At 43.3% G+C, this 19,407-nt stretch overlaps 1 protein-coding gene across 2 annotated transcripts in view; it reads right to left on the bottom strand.

Moving 5' to 3' along the window:
- Window positions 1-3,121: 3,121 nt before the first annotated feature.
- DACH2 (dachshund family transcription factor 2) overlaps window positions 3,122-19,407 on the bottom strand; it is a 321,981-nt gene continuing 305,695 nt past the window's right edge. For both annotated transcript variants that reach the window (XM_034424032.3, XM_034424031.3), the window contains 5 exons: window positions 18,009-18,154; window positions 17,054-17,201; window positions 15,030-15,173; window positions 14,537-14,602; window positions 3,122-4,566 (listed from right to left, as the gene is read on the bottom strand). In XM_034424032.3, coding sequence (XP_034279923.2) covers window positions 4,529-4,566; window positions 14,537-14,602; window positions 15,030-15,173; window positions 17,054-17,201; window positions 18,009-18,154 — 542 coding nt within the window. In that variant the 3' untranslated portion in view covers window positions 3,122-4,528. The remainder of the gene's footprint in view (window positions 4,567-14,536; window positions 14,603-15,029; window positions 15,174-17,053; window positions 17,202-18,008; window positions 18,155-19,407) is intronic.

Genomic DNA, 19,407 nt, shown 5'->3' with positions numbered 1-19,407 from the left:
GCACATATGTGCTTGTCGTTCCCGACTCTAGGGGGCGGTGCTCATCTCTGTTTCAAAGCCAAAGAGCCAGCGCTGTCCGAAGACGTCTCCGTGGTCATGTGGCCGGCATGACTCAACGCCAAAGGTGCACAGAACGCTGTTACCTTCCCACCAAAGGTGGTCCCTATTTTTCTACTTGCATTTTTTACCTGCTTTCGAACTTCTAGGTTGGCAGAAGCTGGGACAAGTAAAGGGAGCTCATTCCATTATGCGGTGCTAGGGATTCAAAACGCTGAACTGCCGACCTTTCAATTGACAAGCTCAGCAGCCACTGAGCCACCGCGTCCCTCTCTATGATCTACAGGGACATAATTTGTCATTATAATGGACTCTTCTGAATTTCCCTTCCAGTAGGAACAGCTGGCCAGGGTGAGGAACCATCAAATATTCAGGCATTGTTTTATAGTTGAGGTAACTTTCTGGTTTCCAGAGGCAGAGCTGCTTAAGAGAAGATGCTTAGATAAAGAGGCTGAGCTATTTTGTCATTCTGCATCTAATATATGGGTTTATCTTTCTGCCTGCCTGATTATAGACTAGCATGTGTAGGGTTTCCCAAGACAATCCTAATTAATGGAGTTTGTTTTCCATTATTACTCTCCAATGTGTGATGGAGTTATTGCCTAGTATATGTTGAATCAGGCCAACCTGGTAAAACATATTTTTAAAACGAAAGACGCAGAAAGGCTGGCCTCCTAATTGTTTTTATTTTTTTTAGCAGTGCAGCTTTTCTTCTTAGCTTCTCAGATATCTGGGAGCTTCTAGGGACCCGGAATACTTTCTCTAAGAATTTAGACTGAACTGTCTCTAAAGTGGCACCATTACGGTACGGTTCTATCTGGCCACCATATGATAATTGAAGAATTACTCTGGTTGAGTAGAGTTGTATGGTTTCTGGGATGAAAAAGGCACCAGATGTTTGATGGAAACATATTGTATTGTGCTTGGAACCTTTATGGTTATGGAATTGACCGCGAAGATAATACAAGTATGGTTTTTCTATAAGTGGTGTAGCTGTCAGATGCCTGGAGGACCATTTCTAGATATTTGAAAGTTGTAACTTGGTTAGGGGACGCAGTGGCTCAATGGCTAAGATGCTGAGCTTGCCGATCGAAAGGTTGGCAGTTCAGCAGTTCGAATCCCTAGTGCCACGTAATGGGGTGAGCTCCCGTGACTTGTCCCAGCTTCTACCAACCTAGCAGTTCGAAAGCACGTAAAAAATGCAAGTAGGAAAATAGGGACCACCTTTGGTGGGAAGGTAACAGTGTTCCGTGCGCCTTTGGCGTTGAGTCATGCCAGCCACATGATCACAGAGACGTCTTCGGACAGCACTGGCTCTTTGGCTTTGAAATGGAGATGAGCACCGTCCCCTAGAGTTGGGAATGACTAGCACATATGTGCGAGGAGAACCTTTACCTTTACTTTACCTTTACTAACTTGGTTGGACATCTTATTTAGATCACATCACCTAGCCAGGATTCTTAAATTAAGACATTTCTTCAATGAATTAACTTTCTATATATCCTTCAAATGTGACATTACTTACCAGTGCGCAGCACATCACACTGGCTTGAGATATGAAAGTCTGATGCTTTGGTTACTCAATATTTATCAGGCACTAGCTAATAACAACTTTACAACAGATTCAGTCTCGGGAGTTTCTTAATTCCTTAAATCTCATTTGCCAGGTACTTTGACATTTAAAACTATTCTTGCAAGGGCAAATGAGGAAATCAATGAAGTGTTCACCAAGCTAATACAAATGTAGTAGCTTGGGCTTTTGAGGAGGAGAAAAAAAAATGCTAAGATGACTTATCTTTTAAAACGATCACATTTGCTCTGCAGTATGGGTTGGATTTTGAAACAAGTTGTTTCAATTTTAACAATATTGGTTTTTATTAACCCTTCTTGGAGCTTTTCAAAAATTGAAGCTATGATGTCTATTGGACTTCATGATGTTCAGTGACATCCTATTTTTAGATGGAGTATTGGCTCCAGTTAAAGTGGAAGGCAATGTCAAGCACCAAGTAAATCAGGAGATTTGGGCAGTTCAAATGAGCATAAAGCTTTACTGCAAGCTTAAGCTCTCTACAAGAATCTGGCCAACTAACAGTCAAGGGAAATGAGCGGGAGATAAGAAAGGCATTCAAGATGAGCTGGCTTAGATCTCTTGGGGGGTGCGCAGGGATTTATGACACGTTTGACCCCTCTCTCGGGCTCAGCCTGGTCACATCCTATAGGTAGTGAGAAGCATTAAATAGAGAGCTTTTGAGATCCAATATGTCGGGTATAATTCTAATACTATTAACTAAATGTATATGATGTAATTATGCAAGCAGACTAAGGTAAATTATGCATGATGTAGATTTGGATAGAACAGATTTTCAGATTTAATGGACGTCCTCTCCCGGAATAGTCTATTAAATCAAGGTTTCAATGCCTTGCATAATTTTTGAAAGTATTTTTAAGGCTTTTTTCTATGCGGGAAATCCTAAAATAAAGTTTGTTTTTTTTTTAAATGTAACTTTTGCAAATAATATTTGCAAAATTTGGACAAGTGTGAATACCCAAAAATTACTGTTTTGGTAGGTGTGTGAAAAGCAGATTCAGTTGATTTGCTCGAAAATGTAAAATGAATATGTAGTAACTATAAAAGGTAAAGGTAAATGTAAAGGTTCCCCTCGCACATATGTGCTGGTCGTTCTGAACTCTAGGGGGCGGTGCTCATCTCCGTTTCAAAGCCGAAGAGCCAGCGCTGTCCGAAGACGTCTCCGTGGTCATGTGGCTGGCATGACTCAATGCCAAAGGCGCACGGAACGCTGTTACCTTCCCACCAAAGGTGGTCCCTATTTTTCTACTTGCATTTTTGATGTGCTTTCGAACTGCTAGGTTGGCAGAAGCTGGGACAAGTAACAGGAGCTCACCCTGTTACGTGGCACTAGGGATTCGAACTGCTGAACTGCCGACCTTTCGATCGGCAAGCTCAGCATCTTAGCCACTGAGCCACTGCGTCCCTACGTATAACCATAATCCATATAACCATAATCCAGCATTAAAAACATGACGAAAAAAATGAAGCCATTTCCAAAGTCAAACAAAAATGTTTTAATACTGTAGTTTTTTAGCAAGAACATTTTAACAAAGAATGTGTACTTTTAACTTAATATGATACAACAGAGAAACTATATTTTAAAGTTTCCATTATCTAACATCCTACCATATGTTCATCCTTCCTTTGTCCCCGGTGTGAAAAGACTAAAAACCAAGCAGAACTGAGTTATTTTTTTTTTCTCTTAAAAAAGCATCAGTTTTATAATCCCCTTGTTACATTGAATACTGGAATTTAGTTCACACTTTTTAGTTGGTCATCCAAGGAAGGACAATTTTTACATTATCATATTAAAAAATGTACATACTTTTCTCTTCAAAACGCAATATATATTGAGTTTTCAGCTTCAGTAAACAAAGCTTAAATTTATAAACACAACTGAAACAGCTCTGTGGCGAACTGTTTTAGTGATAAAACTGGACATGTAGATTATACAGCCAGAAAAAACCACTGCAGCTTATTAAATTAATTGTGCCATTGTTAAACAGTTGTACAGCCATCCTCAACCTGGCTCAGTTTCATATATACTCCCATTGAGTTTTTGGGATCTGTGTTCCCAACACATCTGGAAGGCGCCAAGTTAGGGAAGGCTGCGGTAACGCTTGGGGGCTGTTACGCACCGTAACAAACCACGATGACATCAATATGTCATAACACGTGTCATAACCTCATTTGCAAAAACCAGGGTGGGAATTTTGTTTCCCCAAAAATAAGACCTCCCCTGAAAATAAACCCTCCCCCCCAAAATAAGCCCTCTCCCAAAAATAAGCCCTCCCTGAAAATATTTAAATGCATGCGCACCCAGTCCCCGCCATTTCCTCTATTTAGGATTAGAGAGACAGAGCTGGAAATCGGGTAAGACGGCAAGAGGATCCCCGTCTTGCTCCACGCGCCCTAAAATAATAAGACCTCCCCGAAAATAAGGCCAAGCGCTTATTTCGGGGTTCAAAAAAAAATACAAGACAGGGTCTTATTTTCGGGGAAACACGGGTATATATTGGCATCGTGATGATGCAGGGAATTTGCATCATCCTTGCTCCTCCCACAGAGGCAATTTATACCGATATGTGCTTTAAAAATGCTAAAACGGACTCTTTCCCCATTCTGTTTTTCTAGGACTTAAAAAAATGTTCTGCTGCAAAAGGTTTGGGATGGCCAAGCTTGCGAGTCTCCACATTTCTCAGTGACTGGTGCAGAGATTCTTCAACACAGGAGTTGTTATGAGTCCGTATTGCAACCTTTACCAGTCTGGCACCGCACCGAAGGGTATCCAGAGTTGAAAAAGAGATTTTCTTTGCAGGAGTTTTATAATCTTCCGAAGTGACTGTTACATGTCCCCCAACCCCTCCCCCACCCCACACAAACATGTCAAATTAGGCATCTTCAGTACATAATGGTCGGTTTGATGTATGCTCTGTTTTCTGGAAAAGAAAAAAAAAGGGGGGGGGAGAGAAAGGATATTGCCATTCCGTTGTCTTTATGTGAAGTTCTTGAAAGCTGGAATGGAAGTCTGTTTTTTTTTTAAGGAAGACGACATACACAACAGACGGTGTCAAGGCTAATACCAGGCAGGCCTCGACTTATGACCACAATTGAGCCCCACATTTCTGTTGCTAAGTGAGACCATTGGTAACTGAGTTTGGCCCTATTTTACGACCTGTCTTGCCACCCTTGTTAAGTGAATCCCTGCAGTTTTTAAATGAGGGACACATTTGTTATGTGAATAACATAAGAGCCGAGGTGGCGCAGTAGTTAGAATGCAGTACTGCAGCTACTTCAGCTGACTGCTAGTTCAGCAGATCAGCGGATCAAATCTCACCGGCTCAAGGTTGACTCAGCCTTCCATCCTTCCGAGGTGGGTAAAATGAGGACCCAGACTGTTGGAGGACAATATGCTATTTAGTATACTGTCTTTGGTGTAAGCCACCCAGAGTCCTCGGAGAATGGGCAGCATAGAAATATGAATAATAAATAAATAAATAAATCTGGCTCCCCCTGTTGACTTTGTCAGAAAGTCGCAAAAGGGGATCACATGACCACGGGACAATTCATCCTAAATATGAACCAGTTATGAAGCATTTGAAATTGCAGGCTAATTCTGCCGACTGTCAGCAGTTCGATCCTGACCGGCTCAGAGTTGACTCAGCCTTCCATCCTTCCGAGGTGGGTAAAATGAGGACCCAGATTGTTTGGGGGCAAGAGGCTGACTTTGTAAACCGCTTAGAGAGGGCTGTAAAGCACTGCGAAGCAGTATATAGGTCTAAGTGCTTTTGCTTAAAGGTCAAAGGAAAACATAAATAAAATCATTAAAAGAATCGAAGGAATCTGCATTTGTTTTTCCACCAAAACAGATTGAAAGCCCTCGCTACTAACTTCTGATTTTAGAAACCACAGTCAAAATGATCAACCCAACTAAGCTTGTGCCAAGAATCGACCGATCTCGCCTTTTGGATTTGCATGTAAATCTACCCTAGGACGCAACCTATAGTGACCAGCTAAATGACACATATCCTTGGAGCGACTGCCAACTTTTGTTACATTTCAATTTTGAAATGCATTTCAGCTATAATATGAGTGATTTATCATTTAACGGGAGCTGTCAAAGTCAACTCCTAGCTAAAACAAAAACATCTGGAACGATAAACAGATGAGGGCAGGAGCTGAATTTCAATCCGCTATCCAGCCATGTTCGCTCCATTACAAACAGGAAATGGCTAATTAGGAATTGAACGTTTCATGTTTTAAAGAAGGCCTGCCTCTTCATGGAACGGCAATGATCCAAGATGGAGCCTGAACGTAAACACGAATAAATATCACAGACAAATTAATGCTTCAGGAATGTCCAGGAGCCTGGGAACTTAGGATGGTGGAAGGGGACGGAACTGGGCTTTGGAGGCACTTAGAAATGAAAAAAAAATTATGGGATAGGAATTACAAATTAACACTGTCAACTGCATACAAGGAAAACTTACATAAGATGTTTTATAGGTGGCATTTATCACCCAAAAAGACTGTCAAAAATGTTTAAAGATAAAGCAACTAAATGTTGGAAATGTCAAGAGATACCGGGGACCTATTATCATGTGTGATGGACATGTGCGGAAGCAAAGAGGTACTTCGCCATGTGATTGGAGAAGATGACGCAACAACATATTGACTTAAAACCTGAACTATTCCTGTTGGGGATCTTACCGGGAACTTATAGTAAAGAAATTGTATATCTGTATTATTCGTGTAATAACCGCAGCTAGAATTGCATTTGCACAAAACTGGAAAAGCGAAGTGGTGCAGAAAATATTAGAATGTGCAGAAATGAATAGATTAACACTTGCAGTTCAAGGAAAGGAAGAATCAGATTATTATAATATATGGGAGTTATTTTATCAGTGGTTAGAGAATAAATATGAGAGCAATGTATTGTAAAATTAGATAAGTTAAGAGAAATGCTAGGGTTATGTCATATTATTATTATTATTATTATTATTATTATTATTATTATTATTATTATCTAGTATTAATATAAGAATGAATGTAAGTAATGAACATGGTGGTAAGTTTAATTGTTAAGACACAAATAATTTTATACTCAGATGACATACTGTTTAATGAAAGATGGAATGTTTGTATTAAAAGAAAATTAAAAATTAAAAAAAAATGGAAAAAAAAGTTTAGATATTCTCTATCCCAGGGGTGTCAAACTCAAGGCCCGAGGGCCGAATCCGGCCCACAGGGTGCTTAGATCTGGCCCGTGGGGCCGCCCTGGAAACCATGAAGGACCAGCCCGCGGTGTCTCTGCCAGGGAAAACGGAGCTCGGGAGGGCTGCGTGCGGCCCTCCCGAGCTCAGTTTTCGCTAGCAGAGTGCTCAGGCCACCACAGGCACCCACGACATGAGTGACATCGAGCTGGCCACGCCCACCTAGCTCCCTGAGGTCAAACATGACCCTGATGCCGCCCTCAATGAAATCGAGTTTCACACCCATGCTCTATCCACTCCTTCGATTTCCTATTCACGTCCCATGTTTCGGGAAGATCTATTTCTCCCGTGTGGGCATCATGTTGATAGAAAACCTGGCAGTTTAACATTCCTTGAGCGGGACTGAATCTCCCCTCTCAAATTGTGAAGGAGCTGGTGTTCGGAGATCAACCTCTTTGTCTCTCTCTCTCTCTCTCTTTCCTTCTCAAGTGACAACATTCAAGCGTTGCTTTTTTCTGCAACGGCTATCATTCAATGTGATGGGCCAAAAAAAAATAACCACCCCTCCTTTCAATATTTCTTTCAAAGGAGAAGGATGTTTTGATGGGCTTCTCAGTTTTACCTTAAATATGAGTTGGCTGAGAAGGACGGGTGAGCATTCTGTTTTCCACTGGATAATCACTTTTCTTACTAGTTTACAGCTTCTCTGACTTTGCCTTGATATCAAGAGAAGGTTATGATGGAACTCTTCCCCCCCCCTTTTTTTTTTATCCCAGATCAAAAATGGAGGGCAACCACGGAGGCCACAAAATGATGCAATGGCAGTTCACAGATAGGGTCAAGTAACTTGGTGGCCTCCAGGTTTTCCATTACCAAACATCAGTGATATGATATTTTCCCAACCGAGATAGTCTGTATTTGTACTTGAGTAGGAAATGCTATAAAAAAAATCCTGTGATGTAATGGTTTTGTCTCTGGAAATCAGGCAGCATACAAGTTTAAATATGAGTACTGATAATCATCATGATCATGAGTTCTTCCCAAATCTGCCCAACTCTGTTTTTCTAACTCTCCCTCTGTGTTACCTGGTTAAAGGACGAATAAAAGATGGATCAAAAATCCATCCAATAAATTCTGCACCTATTGCAGTGGTGGGTTGCCCCCGGGGTTTGCAAGAACCGGTAGTAAAACCGGCGAGAGGCCCCGCCCACTGCCCCGGATGTCATCATCGGTGATCTGCGCATGCGCAGAAGCAAGGCGTGTGCCCACGCAAAGCCAGCGCACAATCCCGTTGCAAACCAGTAGTAAAGGTAAGTAGAACCCACCCCGGCCCTACTGATATTTCCTTTTTCTAGCATTTTTCAGGTAGCCCTCCCAAAGGGGCTTTTTCAAGAGGCAACTGGGCTTTCTGTTTTTTTTCTTTGAAGACGTTTCGCTTCTCATCCAAGAAGCTTCTTCAGCTCTTGACTGGATGGTGGGGAATGGAAGGATTTATATTCCTTGCAGACAGCTGGTCATTTGCATCCTTTTAGAGAGTCGTTGAGGCTGCTTGGAGGTTAATCTGTGTCATCAGGATCACCTGAGTAGTGCAAATGAGTGTGGAGCAGGTGTGAAATGCCACTGGTTCGGACCGGTTCTGCTGAACTGGTAGCGATGGTGGTGGGTGATTCGGAAAACCGGTAGCGACGGCAGCACAAGGCTCCACACACCCAGCTGGTCGTCGTTACTTCCTGGTTTTAACCAGGAAGTAACCCTTTTTTTACCCTCTGTGCATGTGCAGAAGGGTTTGCGCATGAGCAGAGGGTCTGTGCGTGCATGTGACGCGTGCATTTCCGAACTGGTAGGGAAGGTTCAAGGTTGACTCATCCTTCCATCCTTTCTAAGGTAGGTAAATTGAGGACTCAGTTTGTGGGGGCAATAAGCTGACTTTGTATAAAATATACAAAAGTATGAAGGCTATTGCTTAATGCATTGTAAGCCGCCCTGAGTCTCCGGAGAAGGGCGGCATATAAATCATTTTTTTAAAAAAAAAAAGGTAAGTAGATTTTACCTCTGGTGTGGAGCCTTCTTGGAACTGCTGAAAAGACTGTGTTGTCGACTGGAGATAGATGGTGTTGAAGATGGATAGATGGATGAGAAGCGAAACGTCTTCAAAGAAAAACCAGAAAGTCCAGTTGCCTCTCTTGAAAAAGCACCTTTGGGACAACCATGACCTGGATGACTTGAGGATCTCCATAGATATATACAGGTAGCCCTCAATTTACAACCACAAATAGAACTGGAATTTTAGTTGTTGAGCGAAACAATCAGTCACAGATATGTGATTGCTTCTCTCAATGAATCCTGGAACTCCTAGTAATGACTGTAATTTTGTTGCTTGTATCATTTGTACCCTATGACTATCATTAAGTGTTGTACCTTATGATTCTTGATGAATATATCTTTTCTTTTATGTACACTGAGAGCGTATGCACCAAGACAAATTCCTTGTGTGTCCAATCACACTTGGCCAATAAAGAATTCTATTCTAATCTAATCTAAATTCTAATGATTGTTACGTGATCTTATGGGTCATTAAGTGGACAGAGTCCCAGGTAAGGAGTGTGGGGTGACTAAGGAGAGTGAGGAAGACCGTTGTAAATCTGGACCATTATTACATAAACTGCCTTTAAGTCAAGGACTACCGACAAGATTTTAAATAAATCTTTGGGCCATAAATGTACTCTCTTTTTAGCTTTATGCCATAATCAAATATCCACTCGCTCTTTTAAAAAGGGAATTAGACAAAGGTGAGCAAAAGAATGGATTTACAGTAGTTGGAGTGGAATTCTCTAGAGGTCATATTGACAGTATTAAAAAAGGTGTAAATGATATTCCCTAACACTAAAATATGCTTATGAGGCCCCAGTGCACGATAGACTTTTATAACCTGCCCATGAAATGCACGATTGCCTTAATAAGCAAGACATTTAGAAAAAGATAACTATGTTGTATGACTTGAAGAAAGATCTCGCCCGTTTTGCCTTTCATCCAAATGTATTTATTTCATTTTTATGGAGTTAGGTATTAAAACTTGTAAGCCGCCTGTCTTGCCCAGAACCGACGATGCTGTGTTAATAATATTTGGATATTCCATATCTGGAGTCACAGAGGAAAAATAGAAGTGGGAACTTTTAACCTTCAAGATTATGTCTCTCTCTCAGCACCTCAATCAATACTGCGTAAGGAAAGCATCCCCGATTCTGGATTTGCAATATAGTGTGCTATACAGGTAGCCCTTGACTTACGACCGGCCGCTTAGCAGCCGTTCAAAGTTACCTGGGACGATGGAGTTACAATCACTTTTGAAGTTCTGATTACAGAATAAGAGAGTTGGAAAGGACCTTGGAGGCCTTCTCATCCAACGAGCTTCTTAGACAGGAAACCCTACACCAGTGTTGATGAAACTTTTCGGCACCAAGTGCCAAAACGGGAGTACGCGCGTGCACATGGGAGAGTGGCGAAAACAGGAAGAGCAGTTCCCCGGCGCGCATGTGCGTGCCGGGAAGCTAAGCTTTTGGTTTCCGGCACGTGCATTCATGCGCGCCTGTCACCTGGTCTTCCGATTTATGGCGTGCATGCGTGCGCGAAGATCAGCTAGCCGACACTCATGTTCACGCTGGAAACCAGAATCTTAACTTCCCAGCTCGCACATGCGCGCCAGGGAGCTGCTCTTCCAGTTTCTGGTGCTCCTGTGTACGTGAAGACTAATTGGCCGGTGCACATGTGCATGCCAGAACCCAGAAGAACAACGGGCAATGGCTGGCGGGCCCAGAGAGATGACTCTGTGTGCCACTTCCGGCACATGTGCCATAGGTTCGCCATCACTGCCCTACACCATTTCAGACAGATGGTTATCTAATCTCTTCTTTAAAAACTTCCAGTATTGGAGCATTCACCACTTCTGTTCCACTGATTGATTGTTCTAACTGTCAGGAAATTTCTCCTTAGTTCTTAGGTCAGTGGTCCCCAATCTTTTGGGGACCAAGTTCCATGGAGAAAGGTTTTTCCGTGGACCGGAAGGGGCGTGGTTTCACATGCTGCTTGCATCCCGCGGATGCGGCTTCGCTTGTTTGGGTGGACCGGTAACTGACCGGTGCCGCTCCATGGACTGGGGGGTTTGGGACAGAGGTGGTTTTCACATATTTTTACCACTGGTGCGTCCGGCCTTCTGCACATGCGCTTTGCTCGTGCGCGGCTTGCACGCATGTGTGCACCTTAGAAAACGTGGCTAAATAGGACAGCATAGCGCTGGGGCGGCCCACCTGTGGTCTCCACTACCAGTTCGCCCGAACCAGTCTGAACCGGTCCGAACCGGCTGAATACCACCACTGGTTGGGGACCAGGTTGCTTCTCTCCTTGAAGTTCTAGATTGTGTTGTGGTCTGCCAGCAGCCTGCGGAGCTGGCAGCGGAGTCGGACAGCGATGAGGCTGAGGAAGAACATGGGCCAGTCCTGGAGGCTGGGGAAGGTCCGGATGAGGGCTCTGCGTCAGAGGCAGAGATGCGGCCAGGGCCATCGGGGAGTGCGGACTCCAGAGACTGATAGGAGTGAGGCAGAGGAACAGGAGGAGCCTGTTCCTAATGGACGCATGAGAAGAGCTGCCAGAAGGCAAGAGCAGCTCAAGCAAAAAGGACAACTCAGGAGTAGGGCCAAGAGATGATTGGCCCCTCCCATAAGGCTTAAAACAAACCAGCAACGGCATTTGGACTTTGCCGGAAAACAGCATTGGTAGCTTTGTCTTCTTCTTCGTCTACGTCTTGTATTTATTTTTGTATCTGGGACTTCTGAACGTTTGCCAAGAAAGGCCTTTGGCAGTTTGCCTAATTGGACCAAGGTTTGAGATAGGACTGAAGAATTTGTGTTGGGAGGAATTTGCTTTAATTTAGTTGAACGACGCTGGGAATGAAGTAATTCTCAGCTGTTCGAATAAAGTTTGTTTTTTCACGGACCGATTTTCCTACTACTTACTTGGGCCTGGGTCACAACAGTTTTCTTCTCTCTGGTCAACCCCCCCTTTCCCCCCACATTCTCACATTTCTCATGCATTTGCCTTATAAAAGGGCATCAGCTTTTAAAAAAAAAAGATGAAAAATGTGCAGGAGTGATCTTTTTTCCCCTTCCTTTGCACCTATCGCTTCGCCAACGTTAACTAAGGTATCCACACTCAGAAGAAGACGAAACCACCCTGCGCTCGTAAAACGGCGTTATTTTCTGTTCAGCAGTTCACGTTACTGCAGTTCATGCTAATTAATTAAAGGAGCTGTTGCCTTGATGTGCAAACAGGGAATCCGAGAGGCCTTTTAGGTCTCCGACTGAAGTGAAGTCAATCTGGGCGCAAGCGATCAAATCTAATGAAATCACATGTCAGTGCTAAGCTTGCAAAAACTGTGAAGTCTGACTGGGGAGTAAAAAGGATTATAATTAGATTTCCAATAGGATAATAACTAAATGGCAGAAAGCAGTAAAGAGAAAATATTACTTTGTTCGCTAATGGCGCTGCTGTTTTTGGCTTCCCCGTTTTTTTTATCAGCGCGGCTCATAGTTACGCTAATTTAATTTGCTTTTATCAGCAAAAAGAGAGGCAGTCCTCAAACGGTCCTTGAATGTCATTTGCAAAAATCATTGATCTGAAGGTGCTCTTAATGACACCCGGGATGTTTATTTTATAGGAAATGGAGATTGGTTGATGAAAACAAACTGATGCTGCTGTTCCCATGTTTGGCTGCAAGTGAATTATGGACACCGGAGTACCCCGAGGGTTTAAATTGAAATCTTTCCGTAGGATTAGCAGTCTGATGGGCAATTGGATATCCAAATGATGACTAAATCACTGTCTTAACTTAGGAGGACAGGTCATAAGTAGCCCGTTGGAACCAGTGGTGGGATGCGGCTGGTTTAACAATCGGTTCAGGGATTGTGCGCTTTGCGCACATGCACAGTTTTACAAATACTAACCGTCTGGTGTTACCACTTGGGAGTAACACAGCTGAGGTGTCGATCAGCTGAGAAGATAAAGGTAAGCAAAGAGCAGGGGCGGGGGGGGGGCGCAACCTGATTGTTGGAGCGAACCGGTTCGCCCAAACCGGTCCGAACTGGTAGAATCCCACCACTGGTTGTGAACTATGAACGGGTGTTAAACAAACAGTCATAAGTCAAGGACAACCTGTATAGAAATATTGCAAGATTGTACTCAGTTCAATTCGATCTTTTATTCTGGTCGCAGACTAGAATAAATATTAAAACATTAAAATAAAGCAGAACGAAAACAAGACAAGACATAATGGTAGACTGTAATTAATGATGGAATCATTGATAAGTGATCAAAGTCTGCCTAATTTTGCAGGCAATAGAACAAAATGGAACTATGTTCAGAGAAACCGTAGCCTACATATTTGATTGGAAGAATGATACGTAGATCAGAATTTCTTGGATATTTGTCAGGTAAGTGGTTATATTTTTTGTCAGAGGGCAGGAGAAGAAACAATGGATGGAAACTAATCCAAGAGAGAAGCAACCTGGAATTGAGGAGAAACTTCCTAACAGTGAGGACAATTAAGCAGTGGAACAGCTTGCCTTCAGAAATCGTGGGCGCTCCATCGCTGGAGGTTTTTAAGAAGAGATCGGACAGCTACTTGTCTGAAATGGTCTAGGGCAGTGATGGCTAGCCTTTTTACCGTCACGTGCCAAAAGTTTATCTTCGCATGCTGATTCGGAGGATGATATGGAGGAGGAGGAAGCTGTCACGAGCTATGTGCCGGAGGGGCCATCTTCACTGGTGAGTCAGCAAGAACTGACAGTTGCTGATGTGCCTATGGACCCCAACCAAATTGAGGAGGAAACAGAGGCTGGTAATGACGAGGGGCAGCCCCTATTGGATGCAAGAGAAAGACGTAGGAGACGTCGTAGAGAACAGCTATTGCCACGTCCCAAGAGCTGTGGTCAGGAGATGTAGGGCCATACCCTACAAAGTATAAAAGGGGTGTGACTTGGCTGAAAAGGCGTGGTGAACAATTTGTTGGTGTTTTGGATGCAGTGGAGTTACAACTGTTAGTTTGGAGTTTTTTGACAAGAGTCTGCATTCCTGCATTAGCCTGCTGGCCATCTGCCAAGACCTTTGGAACATTGCCCGGTAATTACTGGACTAAAATACGCTTTGGAAGAGAACTATTTATTAAAGGGCCAGCTTCAGTCTCTCTAGCCTGCGTTTGTTACTGCCGGGCTATTTGAGCCTTTGCAAGGCCACTCGTGGACACCTTCCTTATAGAAAACTTTTTTGGATTGGCTGCTGTGAAGAGGGCATTACAACATCCTGGAATTAGATCTTTTAAAATTTAGAGAGAATTATATGATATATATATCTCGGTGGTTTATGGAGGGGGTGGTGTATGCCTGCTCAAGAAAACGTTCTTGGGTAGAGCAGATGGGACTATTGGACTTCCTGATCTTTAATACCCTATTGAAATGCACTAAGTTCACATTCATAGCCCGTTGGTGGGAATTTTTGTTTGGAGAGACCAAGAGGTTGGAGTTTTGGTGATTTAAGTTCTAACCCATGTTGATTTTTAATTGTCCTTTATAAGGAGAGGGCTTGTTGTGCTGTATCATACTGACATCCCTTCAATAGAGTATAGGATGTATCCTGCAAGACCACATACCTTGCATTGCCGCATTCTCATGTTGAGTCCCGTTGTGGTCAACTTCCATTTCCGGAATCCCAGCATCTGCCAAGCATAACATTCATATCGCTGTCAACCATGAAATGCAGAGAATGTAATCATATTGGAAGATTTGTTAATAGCAATAGCACTTAGACTTATATACCGCTTCACAGCACTTTTACAGCCTGCTCTAAGCGGTTTACAGAATCAGCATATTTCCCCCAACAATCTGGATCCTCATTTTACCCACCTCAGAAGGATGGAAGGCTGAGTCAACCTTGAGCCTGGTGAGATTTGAATTGCCAAATTGCAGGCAGCCGGCAGGCAGCAGAAGTAGCCTGCAATACTGCACTCTAACCACTGCGCCACCGCGGCTCTTAACCTTGTATCCCCATTTTTTCCCCAAGAAGCTCAAAGCACCGTGGATGATTTGACTCTTACTCAACTGCCTCCCCCAGCTGATTAAATGAGAGCCAGAAGATCCTTTTACCATTCAGCATCCTGAGACCGTCCCCTGTCGTAGCCTGCTTCAGTGCTTGTTCCACTTGCTCTCTCCGCTTCGATTCGAACTCCAGAGCTTCTTGTAATTTCCTCTTCGCCTTCTTCTCCTTTTTCAAGCGCTTTTGAATCGTGGCTGAAAGAGCAACAGAGCCATTAGGAACAGGGATCCCCCCAAAATTTGAAGACAGAAGGGCACCTCGGCTGACAGTTTGGTTTGGCATCTGGCGTGCAAGAGGAATTTTGTCAATGATTATGCTGCTATATGCAGGTAGTCCTTGACTTATGGACACAACTGAGCCCCAAATTTCTGTTGATAAGCGAGATAGTTGTTAAGTGAGTTTTGCCCCATTTCTTGACACCATTGTTGAGTGAATCACTGCAGTTGTTCAGTTAGTAACATAGCTCTTAAATGAATCTGGCTTCCCTGTTGACTTTGCTTGTCACCAGATCTCAAAAGGAGATCACATGACCTTGGGACACTAACTTCACTCAATGAGTGATTTTAAGTCAAGGACTATCTGTACATAGAAGGGTCTTGAGCCATTCTGCTGCCAAGGATGAGCAACCCCCCCCCACATCCACCCACCCACCCATTCCATACTTTGGAACCAAGTAGAATAGGATTCGAATATTATTTCAGTACTACTAAAGGGAGAACTTTCTTGAGGACAACGGACGGCCCAATGGAAAACAACAGACGGTTCTCAATTTCATCACTGGCTGCATCAGATGCATTTCTCCTTTCCTAACACACCGAGTTGGTAACAAAACCATATACCCTGTTTCCCCCGAAAATAAGACATCCCCTGATAATAAGCCCAATCGGGCTTTTGAGCGCATGTGCTTAAATAAGCCTCCCCTTGAAAATAAGCCCTCCCCGAAAATATTTAAACGCAGAGCTGGAAATCAGGTAAGACGGCAAGAGGAGCCCCATCTTGCTCCATGTGCCCCTAAATAATAAGACCTTATTTAGGGGTTAAAAAAATATAAAACAGGGTCTTATTTTCGGAGGAACACAGTACGTAGTTGGTAACAAAGGTTCGCAAAGCAGCATCATTGCTGTCCATTAAATCCAGTTGAATTCCCTAAATTCTCAGCCAGCATGAGAGTTATTAACCCCGTGTTCCTTAAGAGCAGGAGATCTCCAACCTTGGCAACTTTAAGGCTTGTTGGACTTCAACTCCCAGAATTCCCCAGTCAGCATGTTGAAGTCCATAAGTCTTAAAGGTGCTAAGTTTGGAGATGCCTTGCTTTAAGAGAATTGGTGTTGGGATAGACTTCCCTTAAGGCAGGACAAGGAAGATGCTGTAAGACATTTGTCTATGGAGATTCTCAGTCATCCAGGTCATGGTTGTCTCAAAGCAGGGGTGAAATGCTCCCGGTTTGGACCGGATCGCCTGATCCGGTAGCGATGGAGGCGGGTGTTTCGGAGAACTGGTAGCAAAAATCCCTGCCCCCCCCCCCCAATAGCTGAGCCACACCATCATCAGAGGCTTTTTTTTTAACTTTTAAAAGCATTTTTTCTACAACCTCTTCGGCTGAAAAAATGCTTTTAAAAGTAAAAAAAAAAAGCCTCTGATGATCATGCGGCTCAGCTGGGATCCTCAAAGGCTTTTAAAAGAAAAAAACCCTTTTTTTCTTTTAAATGCCTCTGACGATCCAAGCTGAGTTGCCTGATCGTCAGAGGCATTTAAAAGAAAAAAAGTCTCTGCCGATCAGGCAACTCAGCTGGGATCGTCTGGGATTCGGTGAAGAGTCATTGAGGCGACCCTGAGGACACAGATAAACCTCCAAGAGGCCTCAATGACTCTCTAAAAGGATGCAAATGACCAGCTGTCTGCAAGGAATATAAATCCTTCCCTTCCCCACCATCCAGTCAGAGCTGAAGAAGCTTCTTGGATGAGAAGCAAAACGTCTTCAAAGAAAAACAAGAAAGCCCAGCTGCTTTTCGAAAAAGTACATTTGGGACCGTAAGACATTTCTTCCTATCAATGTTTCTCTCTCTCAGATTACCTCTGCTTTGCAGCTCAGCTGTCAGCTGCCTTTCCAGGTTCTCTCTCAATTCTCTTTCTCTGCAAAGCTCCATCTTTAGTTCCTTTTTCTCCTGCTGGATTTGCTTTTCCTGCACTCGGGCGTTATCTACGGCGACTTTGAGCAACCCCTGTTAAAAAAAAAACAAAAAACAACAACAGACCAAGATGAAATCTCCCTCAAACGAGAACATCTAATTAATGTAAGAAGAGAGGAGGCTCTGCAACCCAACAAGACAGACACAGACTTCAACGGATAATTGGAACTGCAGAAAAAACAATGGCTACCACTGTGGTGGGTTGCTACTGGTTCGCCCTGGTTCGGGAGAACCGGTAGCAGCTGCGGAGGGAGGCTCCGCCCACCCGCCCGGACGTCATCAAATATGATCTGCGCATGAGCAGAAGCGAGCGAACCAGTAGCAAAGGTAAGTGAAACCCACCACTGTGCTATCAACCTGCCTTCCATGGAGGACCTGTATACTGCACGAATCAAAAAGAGGGTTGTGAAAATATTTACAGACCCTTCGCATCCTGGACATAAATTGTTTCAACTTCTACCCTCAAAACGACGCTATAGAGCACTGCACACCAGAACAACTAGACACAAGGACAGTTTTTCCCCCCCCGAATGCCATCACTCTGCAAAACAAATAATTCCCTCAACACTGTCAAACTATTCATTAAGTCTGATGATTCTTGATGAACGTATCTTGCCCTTTTATGTACACTGAGAGCCTATGCACCAAAGACAAATTCCTTGTGTGTCCAATCACAGTTGGCCAATAAAGAATTCTATTCTATTCTATTCTATTCTATTCTATTCTATTCTATTCTATTCTATTCTATTCTATTCTATTCTATTCTATTCTATTCTTCTAAACACAACGAATTCTTGCTCTCCTTTATGGATTTACATATAGCGTTAGAGAATTCCTCACCTGAATATTGGTTAATAGAGTTTCCACTGAAGACAACCCATCAGCAAAGAGGAATGGTGCTGGAAATCCAGGGGGCAAAGTCTGCCCGGCCAATTGGACCTTTTCTAGGGTTGGTTTGAGTATTGGGATGGCGATCTGGACTTCTTCTGTTAAGACAAGAGACAAAAGAGGAGTTAAAAGCGATCTGGTAACTTGAGGAGTAACGAGCGATGATGGAGAATGGGATTAAGATGGTGAAACTGGCATCAGAGGGACACTGGCTCTCATCTTGCTTCAGCCCCAGTCACTTTTTCAACATAACCTAACTAGGGGCTGTTCGTTGGGAGGAAAAAAATAGAAGAGAGGGGTATATAGCCCACCTTGAAAGTCTGAGTGAAAGCTCGGGCTATAAATTGAAAGAATGAATGATGAATTCAAGTCAACATTTAAGACTGGAAAAAACTTAGAAAACTATGCATGCATGTGCAGTGCGCACCAAACGCACGCTTCATGCGGAAAAAGGAGCCTTTTGAAGGTAAATAGAACAGTGGGAGGGGGGAACAGCTGTGCTGCGTGATTTAGATTTGCTAGAAAGCAGGATTCTAGCGCAGCCCAGCTGATCGTCGGAAATACCGCTTCAGACGAACCGGTAGCATTTATTACTACCGGTTCGCCCGAACTGGTGCGAACCGGTAACATTTCACCCCTGCCTTGTAGGTTTTTCCACGTTGTAGAGAAGAGAAATAGCAAGTTCAAACACAGCACAAAATGGGAGCACAAAATGGGGAAGGCAAAAAAAAAAAATGAAGGCGGCAAAATGGAGAAGAGAGAAGCTAGTGCCTTCAAGCTTATATACAGAACAATTAAGTCACACCCAGGCTCCAAACTGTCGCTTATGGTCCCATACAACAAATACTATGTTTCAGTTACCAAACAGCCCTCATTGGCTGACTTGTTGCTATGCCCTATTCCATTTCATGGATATACTCTGACGAAGACATTTGCCCCAAACCATCTATTTCAATATTCCGTCTTCCCAGTGGCTCATCAGACCCTTAAATGATGCCTACATAGAAACCAAAACATCACAGCTGTTTTCCTGCTTGTGTTCCCAGTAATGATTCTGCAGAAATCCAAAGACTCGATTTATCGCATATTGGTATGTCAAGTTTCTCCTGCAATTTTTTTCCCCAGCCAGTTCTCGTCCAATTAAGACAGAAGAGAATTTGACTGCCAAAATTTCTTTCAAAGGAAGTGAGAATTTGAGGTGGAATGCAGAGTTCTTGCACTTATTCTGTGATAAAGTAAGCCAACCATCTGTGCAAATGGCCAATCTTTTCGTTACACAATCACTGCGTTGGCGATTTGTAGCTCCGTCAGCTTCAATTGTTTAATTAAATCCCGAGACCTGAGGAAGCAC

Source organism: Pantherophis guttatus, chromosome 12, assembly GCF_059756535.1.
Source record: "Pantherophis guttatus breed Tessera chromosome 12, ASM5975653v1, whole genome shotgun sequence".
Taxonomy (NCBI): Eukaryota; Metazoa; Chordata; class Lepidosauria; order Squamata; family Colubridae; genus Pantherophis; species Pantherophis guttatus.
This window is presented reverse-complemented; position numbering and strand designations above follow the sequence as displayed.